Source organism: Geospiza fortis, unplaced genomic scaffold (genome assembly GCF_000277835.1).
Source record: "Geospiza fortis unplaced genomic scaffold, GeoFor_1.0 scaffold178, whole genome shotgun sequence".
Classification (NCBI taxonomy): Eukaryota; Metazoa; Chordata; class Aves; order Passeriformes; family Thraupidae; genus Geospiza; species Geospiza fortis.
In genome coordinates, this window is record NW_005054466.1 from 987306 (window position 1) to 1000553 (window position 13248).

Sequence of the window (13248 nt, forward strand, 5' to 3'; positions counted from 1 at the left end):
GCCCCGTGTCACGATCCTGCTTTTTTGGGGTGGATTTGCTGGGATTACTCCAAGCTCATGAGATCCAACCCCATTCCTACAACCAGACAACGACCTGAGGTTCTTTAATAAATACACAGAGAGGATGAGAATCCACATCTAAAATATGGGAATGTGTCGGGACTCCATGGTCCCACCACAACTTCAACAAAATTCTGTAGATTCTCAAGCTGAGCTTCTCCAAGTTCCAAAGAAAACACAAATCCTGGAGATAAAACGACACCATCAGATCAAATTTGGTCTTAAACCAATGTTTTGGGGGAGTTTTGTGGAATTTCATACATTTTATTAGTATTTTATTGTTTTCTCTGTGCTGTTCTGTGTACATGAGTGTGGAAGGGAACACAGCTGTTCCAAAGGAGAAACTCAGTCTGGATACCCAAAACAAGTCTCCAAAGCAGAGCAGGACTAAGGCCTGACTTAACTTTTAGTTTAAAACAGGTTGGACTTGATCTTGGGAGGTCTTTTCTAACCTCAACAATTCTCTTGGCAATGATGGAAAAGGACTTTTCCCAACTGAACCACAAATTCAACCTGACGGCGTCACTTTGAGAGGAAAATCACACCAAGAGTCTGCAAAATCTGGTAAATTATCAGATCCACTTGGAAAAAAGAAAGGAGAGCACCAAACCAAAACCCAACCTCTCTACAGAAATGTGTTTTACCCCACTCCTTCCCCTCTAAGATTTGTGTCACAAATGATTGTGCCCAGAATCTGTTCAAGTTCAGGAGCATCTGATCCTCCTGAAAAATTCAGACTCAGGTAAAATGTCCCTGAATTCTCCTGGGAATCTCTGCATTTCTAAATCCTGGTGTTTGCAGCTCCAGAAATGGCACAAGCAAAGCTTAAGGTGAAGTCTTCTCCACCTGCACCGGTGCTGCTGCACAAATTAACACCCATTATTTTAATTAACCTCTTTCAATCATTACTCATTATCAAAGTCAATGGGTAAATAAACTCCTTAGCTCCATGATGCATCAGAAAACATGAATTTGCTTCAAACTACTTCCAGTAATTAAAGCTGGGCTGGTGGTTGATTAAGAGAAGGGCAGAAGAGCCTCCAAGTCCCACCAAGCCCACAAGAAGCTGGAACTGTGGCAGTGCCTTTAATTCCTTCTGGATCCTCAGGAATCTCTGGGTTTGGGCTTATTGAAGAGGCTCCCAGCCCTCCTACCCTTGAATGTAAGGAATATGAAATAACACATGGAATGCAATCCTACAGGAGCAGTGGATCCATGAAGAGTTTCCAAAGATCTAAAGAACCCAAGGAATGGCTGAAGTGTTGAGTGGGGAGTGAGACCCACAGAGCCATGGAATGGTTTGGATGGGGAGGGACCTTAAAGGACATCCAGTGCCCCCCCCTGCCACAGGCAGGGACACTTTCCACTGTCCCAGATGCTCCAAGATCCAGCCTGGCCTTGGGCACTGCCAGGGATCCAGGGGCAGCCACAGCTGCTCTGGGCACCCCGTGCCAGGGCCTGCCCACCCTCACAGGAGGAATTATTTTTTTCTTAACCACTAATCTAAATCTTTCCTCTTTTAGTTTAGAACCATTGCTGGAATGTCATCCGACATCCCACCAAAAAGCTGGTGGTGGCTGCAGATCCCAGTGGCCACCTATGGGACAGGGACACGATTCCAGAGGACACAGGGAGCCACCAAGCCCTCCTCTTGAAGAGGTTTTCTGCTCCAGAAGACCTTGATGGGAGTGGAACCACTGAAGTCCCAAATCTGGGCACTTCCAACTGTGAACACCCAGGGGATGATCCAACACTGCCTTTGAGAGAACTTGGCATGGCCAACAGAACCTTCTCTGGAGGCTCCACACGGTGCAGATCAAGAGCAGAGGATGAAAGGACAGGAAAAGCTAGGGATGTTGGGATAACTCAATTCAGAGAATCCCAGAATGGCTGGGTTGGGGGGAACCTTCAGGATCATCCAATTCCACTCCCTGTCATGGGCAGGGACACCTTCCACTATCCCAGGCTGCTCCCAGCCCTGTCCAATCTGGGACATTTCCAGGGATGGGCCATTTAGGAGTAGCCCTGAACACTTCCAAGGATGGAATTCAGGAGCAGGCAGTGCATCCATCTGTTTCCACATTGAGGGATGTGGGCAACTTCCACCCAAAATGCTCATGGGAATCTCGATCCTTCAGAGCTGCCCTTTCCCTGGAAGTCTAAGGGGATGACCAAGGTGTCCTTGTGAAACCCAACGAGCTGCTGGTTTCACCAACACCTGGACATTTCTCAGGTCACACCCAGGGCAGCTGCCACCAGAGGACTTATACAGAAAGCACTTTTTATGTGGAAAAGGCCATTTAGTTACCAAATATTGACCAAAAGACATCAAACCAGCCCCATTTGCACCACACCACCACCAAATCCACATTTTCCTTAGCTCCAGGTGCTGGAACTGCACGGAGCTGCCTCTTACCTTGAGCTCCTTCCAGCTGTCGAGCAGCCTGGTGGCCAAGTCGCTCACATCCACGATTTTATCCGTCTGCTCCTGGCTCCTCTCGCTCTCCACATCAGAAACTCCTTCCTCCTCATCCTGTGATGGTGTCTCCATGGCCATGGGCTCCTCCAGCTTCGCTCCATTGCTCTCCTTGACCTCTGCCTCGGGCTCGGCCTCCAGCTCTGCAGGCTGGGATTTGCTGCTCTCCACTGGTGCCTCCACAGTAGTTTTGATGTCCTCCTGCTGCTGCTGCTGCTGCTGCTGCTGCTGCTGCTGCTCCTCTGTCACCTCCATTGGGGCAGCCTCCAGCTGGTCCAGGTCCTCCTTGCCCTCCTTCCCTTCCAGCTCGCTGGTGGTGTCCGAGATGGCGCTGTCCATGCTGTTCTCACTGATGATCTTCAGCCTGCGGAACACCAACTTCTTGGGGGTGTCCGTGTCCCCCTCCCCGCCCTGCTTGGCCGAGAGCTCGGGGGTGTTGAGGGGGGTGTGGGCCCGGGACGTGTTCTCGCTGGAGTATCCGTCGCCCTCGCTGAGCTGCGGCACCGCCGTCTTGGTCTGAGCCCAGCGCTGGATGATGGGCAGCACCTTGCTCTCCTCCAGCATGTTCTTGGTGGGGATGGGCAGCAGCTCCAGGGTCTTCATGATCTAAGGGCAAGGACAAGCAGGGTGTTGTCAGGATTTAAAGGTGTGTCCAAGCTGGAATAATTCACTTTTCTCAGGAAGAATTAACTCTGGAATTATCAAGGTGATCATAAAATCCTGGTTTGGGTGGGAAGGGACCTTAAAGGTCATTCAGTTCTCTTTGCCATGGGCAGGGGCACCTTCCACTATGCCAGGTTGCTCCAAGCCCTGTCCAAGCTGGCCTTGGACACTTCCAGGGATGAGAACTCCACAACCTCTCTGGACAACCTGTGCCAGGACCTCACCACCCTCACAGGAGGAATTAATTCGTTCTTAACCACTGATCTAAATCTTTCCAAGAATTCCTTCCCAATATCCCAAAATATAAAATTTAAATATCTGATCTCCTCTATCTAGTGACAGTCACAGGTGACAGATTTTGGGAAGAGTTTCTTCATGGAAAGGGTTGTTAACATTGGAATGGGCTGCTCAGGGAGGTGGTGGAGTCCCATCCCTGGAGGTGTCCGAGGAACACCTGGAGGTGGCACTCAGTGCTCTGGGCTGGGGACAAGGTGGGGATTGGGCACAGCTTGGACTCAATGACCTCGAACTTCCAGAAGTCTTTGGGCATCCAATCCCAAATTGTTTATGGAAAACTGAAACATTCCAGCTCCACTTCAAGACTGTCAGGATCTCAAATTCCCTGTGCTTCAGCACGGAATAAACAGCAACAACCTTTAAGTCTGGCTCATGGAATCTATGTCAGGAATCTAAGGAAAACCACAGGAGCAAATTCCTTCCATTTATTAAGGATCTGCCTGAGGGCAGAACTTTCAGGCCTGTAGTTCTGAGGCACCTGGGGTTGTTTTCCATGAACACTTGGCACAGATTTGTATTTTAAGAAAGAGAAGGAAAAGAAAATCCTCGTGATCCCGAGCATTCAGCAAAGCTGCCAAAACCCTTTTCCCCAAAAAGGGCTGGGCAGCCCTGGCACAGGCTGGAGTCACCTGGTGGGATTTAAGGGCCCTGTGGATGTGGCACTTGGGGACAAGGGTGAGTGGTGACCTCAGCAGTGCTGGGGAATGGCTGGACTGGATCTTAAAGGGCTTTTCCCACCTCGAGGATTCCATGAGAGCTCCCAATGCCAGGGAATCACTGACCTCCAGCTGCAGCTTCAGGTTGTTGGCCGTGCTCCCTCTGCCATCGCCCAGCTCCGTCATCCAGATCCAGAGCAGGGACAAGCCGTGACACTCCAGGAAGGACTTGAGGCAGGACTGCGAGTGCGTGTTCTGGAGAGCCAGAGGTGGGAACAGTCAGACACTTCCAGGCAAAAACATGGAAAACTGCTCCACTGGGATCATGGTCAAAGCCATGGCAGAGCCAGAACCCAGCACCTGAGCAGGCCCAAGCTGATTTGAGCGGCTGGAACTGCTGGGGTTGGAGCAGGGATTCACCAGCAGGACCACTCCAACCACTGCAGCTCACACTGGGGAATAACACTGAAGGACAATGGATCCTGGAGCTGCTCAGCTGAGCTGGGGATGCAGCAAAAAGGGCAGGATCTGCATCCCACTCTCCCTCTGTTCCTCTGAGGATGTCGCTGGAACAGGACGTGGATCCCTCCCCTTCCCAGGCCGCCCCTCACCTGGATGAGTTTGAGGCAGGTGAGTTTCTGCTCCAGGGTTTCGATCCGCACCATGAGCCGGGACAAGCTGAGCACCTGGTTTTTATCAGAGAGCCCCTCCCCGTTCTCCAGCAGCGCCTCCAGCTCCCCATCCACCTGCAGAGCCACAGCACAACACCCTCAGCCTCAGGCCAGGCAACTCCCTGACTCCAAGCTCCCATTTCCCTAATTTTCCATTTTCCCATTTTCCACCTTGCAGCTCTGCTGGAAATTCCAGGTGGTTGCACCAAAACCCTCCCAGCCCTGAGTTTATCTTTTCATGCAGGAAAACAAACTAACAAATTACCTTTAATTGCAGATAAAACTTATTATTTATACTCTGAGTTGTATAAATTCTTTATAAATTTGTAATGATTAATGAATTATAAACTATAACAGATTTATAATCCTTACAACCAGAGAGTCCCTCTCCACATGGACACTGAAATATCATCCTCTCATTTTAGTGACTAATTAGTGTTTTAAAACACCCTATAAATGATTTAGGAATTATTTCTTGGTTTCTTCACTCTCTGATACAGCACACTAAAATGAAACTAGCATTTTTAAACTTCCCAAAAGAATTAGGAATAAATCTTCTCCATAGGAACAGAGGTTTGTCCCTTCGAGGATGGAATAATTACAATTTGTAGGAATTAAAGAAGAGCCTGTGCAGGTTCTTCCAGAAGATTTCACTCAAAAAAAATTCCTCTTGCTCTGGATTCTCTGCACTTTTCCCACATGGCATGAACCCTTCCATGCAATTCCATGTGTTGTCTCTAAAGTTCCACCTCCCAACCTGGAAATGGTGAAACTCTGCCCTTGGAGTAGCCAAATTTCAAGTGATGCCCTAAATGGCAAAGCCAATATTGTTCATCTTTCATCACTGTTTAAAAATCATGGAAAGCAACTCACATTTTTAAATCCAATTTATGGTGGGGTTTAGTTATGGATGAGCAAATCTGGACCTGGGAAAGTCACTCTCTGGTGGGAGTTTAAATAACCAGGAGAAATTGGATTCAACTGAAGATGCAAGAGAACACAAATCTTGAGGGACCTTGGGAAATAAAATCATTGGAGTTCCAAAAGACCTCCAAGATCACCACTGAACCCTGAGGTCATCAGGAGTAAACTCCTCCCAAAGGAACAGAGACGGGATGAGAGGAAACGGCCTCAAACTGTACCAGAGGCAGCTCAGGTTGGATATTGGGGAAATTCCTTCATGGAAAGGGCTGGTAGTGGTGGAATCCCCATTCCTGGAGGGATTTAAGGCCACATGGATGCGGCACTTGGGACGTGGGTGGTTTTGGCAGTGCTGGGGAGTGGCTGGGCTCAACCGCAGAGGCTCAACCCTGCAACTCACCGAGTCCTTTTTGCGGGATCGTTCCTTCTTCATCTTCCCCCCGGCCGCGCGGATGCTGACCCTGTTCTCCCCTCCCAGGTACCCCCGGCAGTTGGAGGAGCCACAAAAACATTTCTGGGCCTCTTTGCTGTGGGGGGAGACACAAAGGGAGGTTCAACAACAGCTCAACCCCAGCCACAGCCAGCTCTGCACCTTCCAAAGGCAGGAATGGGAATGGCCCTGCATGGAAAAGCCACTGAAACCCAAGTAAAGGCTTTATTCCCAACACAGCTGCCATGATCCTGAGTTGGGGCAGCTGGAATGCCAAGCCTGCCTCACTTCCAGGCTCTCCACAGGTCAAGAACCAGGAACCAGAGAGGAAAAGGTGGAGCTGGTGGGGCTGACAACTTCTTATCCCACATTGCCATCAATATCCTAATTTTCCTAAGGAATTTAGCCTCAGGACTATACATCCATTAGGAAAAGCTTGCATTTTATAGCATTTTATAGTTCATCTATTGAATTTGAGAGCTCAAAACAGGATAAAGAACGAGCTCAGGATTCATGGATGCAGCAAAATCCACATGGAAAATTTGTTTTGGATGTTCAGCCATGGATAATAAATACAATATATATAATAAATACAAAAAATGCAATAAATACAATTCCCGAGGAATATTTCTACCAAGCCTCTGTATCTCCCACTTGACACACCATCCATTTCAAACTCCATTCCACAATTTTTTGGGGAAAATGGTAGGGTTTTATTTTAAATATGTGGAACCCACTGGAAGAATGTGGCCCCGCAGTGGTAAGAAGCAGGGAAACTCAATTCCAGGAATTTCTAGGAATGAGGAATTATCTTAAAATGCAACTAAAAACTCATCCCTGCTTACAGGAAGGGCCTGGAGAAGGATCCAGAAGGAAAAGGAAGGGATGTTCCTCAAGTTCTACTTCACCAAACAATAATGGAGGAATCTGAGGCTCAGGTTTAGCAAAGGGATCCTAACTCCAGGCTGGAGCTTTCCCTGCAGCCCTGGATTAGGCCAGGAAGAGGGGATGAGTTATCCAGGGGTTTTACAGCTCCTCAGGTGCTTGCAAAGCCATAAAACACGAGTGGGAAGAGAAGAACGGGAATTCTCAAGGAATACTGCAAAGTCTAATTAATAACCAGACAGGAAGAAGCAGGGAAGGGAATTCTCTGGGAAAGGGATGGAGTAGGAGCAGTGACAGTGGGAGAGGGGAAGAGCAGGAATTCCTGGGCCAGGAAAGGAGACGTACCCATATCTCTGGAATTGGTAATCAAACGTCAGCTCCGAGCCCGACGGCACCAGCTTGGTGGTGAAAAACCCAACCCTCAGCTGCCCATTCACAGTCCACTGCGGAGAAAGGATGCCAGGAGTTATTCCAGCCTCAACTCCAGGTTTGCTTTCCCTGAACACCCCAATCCTTGGAAAAGCAGCACTGGGGAGTTTAAAACCAGGCAAAGTGCCCGGCTGAAATCCAGGTGTTTTCATGTCACTGATACAACAGCAACGAAAATCCCCAAAATAAAGAAGGAAAACGTTTCACTCTGAGCTCTGCAGAGGGAGGAGCTGCTGGACTGGATCCAGCATTTTACCTTTTGGGTCTCACAGTTTGGCTCACAGCTGTGGTTCATGAAGCGGGAGCAGTTTCCTTTCTGGGTGGCATCGATGATCTGAAAAGGGACAAGAAATGCAGGGAAAAGGTTCATTCCTTGGGATGGGAAAAAGCTACAAACACAACCCATGCGGGAATCATCTCCTTTCCCACTTTTATTTGATATTCCCCAGCTTTATTGCAGAGATTGGAGTTTGTTAGGACATTAAATCCCTCCAAAAAGAGCACTCAGGTACACAGCTCCTCATTTTCCACAGTTCTCCAGCTGGGTGCAGATCTTGGATTTTGTTTCTGATACAACCATGAGGGGTTGGGACAGTGAATTTTCTCCCACACACCTCGTACTCCAAGGGAAAAGTCATCCCAGAAATAAAAATTCCATTCATAACTGGAAATGCTCCTTTGTGACACTTAAAATCACAAATCAATCTCAAAAATCCTTCTTTTGGGAGGAAAAACCACTCTGAGTATTTTTAGCTCCTTTTCTCTCAAGCTCCCCAGACCCAAAAAGTCCTGACAGGAGAGACAAGGAGAATAAGAGATGGAATTTCTGTTTATCCCCCTTGTTCTCAGGCAGAGAGAACAGCTCCACATCCCTTGGAGCTGAAGCAGCCATAAATAATTAAGGATACCCCATATATAAATATCCCAGTGGCAATCCTGCACACAGGGACTCTGCCAGCTTTAAATATCCCAATTTCATGGAGTTTAATGTGAAAGGAAATGTGGATTTTTGGTATATTTGAGCACCCAGAAAGGGCAAGTTTGGCTTGGAGCATGTTCCCAAACTTCTCTCCCATGGAACAATGAGCCAGGCTCTATCTTCTCCTTTGGAAAGACATTTTTTCCTCCCCAAGGACACTGGGATACATTTAAGCTGCCAGAATTTTGTTGGAACTGAGCAATGGGTTAAAAAATCCTGAGGATTGAAGTTTCCTTTCCTCAGGAAAACATTCCCAATGGATTCAGGACGTTGCTCCAAGGGTTCCCAAGGAGCTGGTGCTGTACACAGCTAAATCCAGCCTTTCCCAAAGCAATCCCATCCCAGCAATGCCACTGCTCACCTCATCATTCTTCAGGGCCATGAAATAATAGTGGATGTTCTTGTTCCGGGCATATTCCTTCACCCGAGCCTTGAATTCCTTGTGATCCAGCACCTCCCCACAGTATTCCAAGACAAAAGTGTTGCTGCAAGAGGGAAAAACATCAATTTTCTAAGCAAAAAACCCACACAAATAACATAAAACAATCTCTGTTCAGGTGGATTCTCTGAACACAACTCCCAGCCTGGCCATCCTGGTGGTGTAGCAATGATGATGTGCCTTAATCTCAGGGAATTCTGATTAATTTGGGATTTTATGCTGTCACATGGGAAGGTGACAGAAGGATGAAGCTCCCCTTGGAGCAGGGTTTGCTCTATAAATTCAATATATTCACTGAATTACAGGATGGCTTGGGTTGGAAGGAGACTTTGAGCTGATCCCATTCCAGCACCATTCCATGGCAGGGACACTTCCACTGTCCCAGGCTGCTCCCAGCCCTGTCCAACCTGGCCTTGGGCACTGCCAGGGATCCAGGGGCAGCCACAGCTGCTCTGGGCTGGAAAACACTTTTCAGGAAGGAATTTCCCCAATTTCCACCCTGAGCCTGCCCTGGCCCAGCCTGGGGCCGTTCCCTCTCCTCCTGTCCCTGCTCCCTGGGATAAGATCCCAAATCCCCCCGGCTGTCCCCTCCTGTCAGGAGCTGTGCAGAGCCACAAGGGCCCCCCTGAGCCCCCTTTTCTCCAGGTTGAGCCCCTTCCCAGCTCCCTCAGGAACTCCCCAGCCCCTTCCCAGCCCTGTTCCTGCCCTGGACACACTCCAGGATGCTCCCTTCTCCCTCATCTTGGTCTCCCCACCCTGATCCTCCCTTGTGCCTCAGGAGATTTCGATGTCCTCACTCCTCTCTCCTTTCCTGGCCTCACCTAACCCAGCACTTGGAATTACAATCCTGAATTAACAACAGGAAGAAAGATCCCTTCTGGATCCTCTCACTGTCCAAAGGGGAGGAAGAGGAGGAGGACTCAGAAGAGAAGTTTTGCAGACATGGGAAGAGAAGGATGGACACAACTGGAGTGAAATAGGGACAAAGAATGGGGAGGCAGCTTCATCCCAAGAAAAAGCCCAGGAAAGGCTGTTGGGAAACCAGGAAGAGCAAAACCAGAGTGGGAGATCAAAGAACAGATGGGCAGATCCCAAAGAGGAAGAGGGACACCCATCAGGGACAAGGATGAGCTGGAAGAACCTCAGCCCGTGTCCTGGCAGGGAAATCCACACCCCACAGGCCCTTTTCCCTTCAGCAGGGAGCGAGAGGCTGGGAACAGGCTGTGGGAAGAGGGAAGGCTTACGATGGCAGGTCCTTGGCAGCTCTGAGCCCCCAGCCCTTCTTCTCAGTCAGGATCACCTCCACATCCGCGTGCTGCTTCTTCTGGAAGCGCCGGTTGGAGCAGTAGTCACCGTTCGGACACCGGGAGGAGCTGAGGGGAGGGGAGGGAAGGGAGCAAATCAATTCCCAGCAGGAAAACAGCACCAACAGGAAGGGCTCAGATGGGAAATAAACCCCCAATAATCACGAGAAATTCCGTGTGAAACCTTCAAATGTGGTTTGCTATAAAAAGCACAACCACGTGACTGCCAGCGTGCAAATGCAGATCGTTTATTTCTGGAAAGATAAAAACATTTGGAATGCTGATCCCGCTGTATTTCTGTATCAGGGCATCCCAGTGGGGAGAACTGGGCTCTTCTCCCCTTGTTTTGGGGGTTACTCCTTCAAGATATTCCCTGCCCTACGTCTGGCCTATGAGATAAGAGCAAAAATTGGGATTCGGCTAGGTAATTCCAATCCTTCCACAATTCCACAATTCCCTTCTGCCAGGTAATTCCAATCCTTCCTCCCCCTGGGGGAATCCCACCAAGCACCCTGTCCCTGGCTCCAGCTCCCATGGAGCAGCAAACCTCTCCAGAGGGAGAAGGGGACACCAGCCATAGGCTGGAGAGACTCTGGGGAAAGGAGATCCAGGAGGACGTGAGGGATGATCTCCTGCAGATCATCCAAAGATTGGAATCATGGAATCATGGAATGGTTTGGGTGGGAAGGGACCCTGAGGACCACCTCATTCCATTGCCTTGCCATGGGCAGGGACACCTCCCACTGTCCCAGGCTGCTCCAAGCCCCATTCTGACCCTGAAACCTTCCAGGGATGGAGCAGCCACAGCTTCTGCTGGCAGCTCCGAAGGTCACTCCAGGCCAGCACAGACACTTCACTGTCACAAACACATTTTATCAAAAATCCTTTCCTTAGGATCTTTTCTCCTGAGAAGCTGAGAGGCCTCAGAAACGAAATGTAAGCAATAATTATCTGCTGCTGTGGAATGCAACAGGTGCATCTTTGATTGGTCTCATGTCGTTGTTTTTAATTAATGGCCAATCACAGCCCAGCTGTCTCGGACTCTCTGGTCAGTCACAAGATTTTATTATCATTCCATTCTTTTCCTTTCAAGCCTTCTGATTAAATCCTTTCTTCTATTCTTTTAGCATAGTTTTAATGAAATATATATGTATCACAAAATAATAAATCAGCCTTCTGAAACATGGAGTCAAGATTCCCATCTCTTCCCTCGTCCTGGGATCCCTGTGAACACCACCACACTTCACTGCCACCTCCCAGGAATTCCCAAGTTCTTTGAGGGATTCCCAGGACACCTGCAGGCCAATGCATGGACCCCAGCTCACCACTCGATCATGAGCAGGCGATTGAGACAATCCTCTCCACAGGCCACCTCGCCCTGCGCCCGCTCCTCCTTGGACAGAGGGGGACACTCACACAGCATCCGCTTGATATCCCGGTGGGATTTGTTCTTCTTCCTGGGAAGCCAAGGCATGGAAATACAGGTGAGACAGCAGCCAGGTGGAGAAACTCCTCCTCAATCCTTATCAGTGGTTTTTGGAAAAAAATGGAGAATAAATGTCTCAAGGTATGGATTGATAACCCTAGGGACAGGAATACCCAAAGACACTTGGCTTGGGGATGACTTTGTGATGACAAAAAGTGATTTCTTAAAGAGAATTCCCGGATATTTAGCTGTCTTCCCTTTCTCCTCCCTGTCTATGTTTATTTGGACACCTATATTTTAATAAAGCAAATTGCAGAGTTTGGTTACTTCAGCCTCTGCTTTGCTGTCAAGTGAGAGGATGAAAAAGAGGAGAAAATCAGAGTTGGACAAAAAGCAGGGCATCCACTAATTCATGATTTAGCTTCCATGAAGGATTTGGGGAATGCTCTGGAGCGTGGATCCCAACAAGGCAAAAAAACTATAAGAAAAAAAATTAAATTATGGCCATTAAATTTTAAAAAGCTCCTCTGAGATGACAAATGAAGACATGGAAGTAACCAAAGCCTTTGGAAAAGCACCTTGTTTGTCCAAAAGCTTTTCCACACCCAGACAGAATTCCCTGTGCCAACAGAAAGGGAGCAAGCTGGCATCTGGGACATTAAACAGGCAGGATCTGGTAAAGCTACAAAAAAGGGTACAAATAAATCAACCTTGCCCTGTGATCCTCCCATTTTCCAACTCTTCTCAGCACTTGGGACTGTTTGAGGCAAACTGGGTAATACTCTTTAGGAGAAAAGAGCCTGGGGTGGCTTTGCCAAATGTGGGGAATGCAACATCCCTGCCCCTCCCTCCAATTTGGCCATAAAAACCCAACCATCTTGGAACCAAATGGAAGCTAAATCCCAAACTCGCTCCAGGGAATGAAAACAAGGATAAAGCAGCAGTTACCTCTCTGTCAAGTAGACGTTCTCCTCGATGAGGTCGAAGTAACAGGGCATCTTCCCCTGCTTGGCAAACTCCTTCCAGCGCTGGGGGTCCCTGAAGTCATCCATGATGCACAACCTGCTCACCATGGAGGAATCCTGCGGCGCTGGCTCCGCCTGCTCCCCCTCCAGCTTCCCCTTCCTCTTCTCCCCAGAGTCCCCATCGCTCTCCGAGTCGCTCTCCAACTCTGGCCGCCTCTTTTTCGGCGGGCCTCGTTCCTTCACGTCGTTCTTCTCCAAAGTTTTCACCTCATCCTTCTTCTCCCCGCCCGGCACCGGCTCCTTGGTGGAATTACTGCTGATCTCGTGTGCCTGCACCGAGCCCTTCTCCTTCTGCCCAGGCATCTGGGATTTTCCAGAGGGGCTGGGAAAGCGCGGCTTGCACTCCTCATCCCAACGCTCATCCTCTTCATACTCCTCGTGGTCTTCCGTGAGGGAATCCGGCACCTGCCCTTGGCCACGTTCATAGTTAACCACGGAGCCTCTGCTGGCTGCCCTCACATCCCAGTAACCGTTGCCTTGCCAGAAGCTCTGGGAGCTGGGATAAGCTCCTGGTCCTGGCTGGTAAACGTAGCCTGAGTACATCCCAAAGCTGCTGTCTGGCTGCTGGCAGGTGCTGCTGGGCTTCT

General features: G+C 49.1%; 1 protein-coding gene across 1 annotated transcript in view; it reads right to left on the bottom strand.

Annotated features, from left to right (window-relative positions):
• The window catches only part of SETD2 (SET domain containing 2, histone lysine methyltransferase), a 40508-nt gene that overhangs the window by 20337 nt on the left and 6923 nt on the right, over positions 1-13248 (bottom strand). Inside the window, exons 4-13 of the mRNA XM_031062808.1 lie at positions 12585-13246; positions 11536-11667; positions 10151-10279; positions 8829-8952; positions 7745-7822; positions 7405-7502; positions 6145-6271; positions 4764-4898; positions 4279-4407; positions 2477-3142 (exon numbers count right to left, since the gene is read on the bottom strand). Of these exons, the coding sequence (XP_030918668.1) occupies positions 2477-3142; positions 4279-4407; positions 4764-4898; positions 6145-6271; positions 7405-7502; positions 7745-7822; positions 8829-8952; positions 10151-10279; positions 11536-11667; positions 12585-13246 (2280 nt within the window). The remainder of the gene's footprint in view (positions 1-2476; positions 3143-4278; positions 4408-4763; positions 4899-6144; positions 6272-7404; positions 7503-7744; positions 7823-8828; positions 8953-10150; positions 10280-11535; positions 11668-12584; positions 13247-13248) is intronic.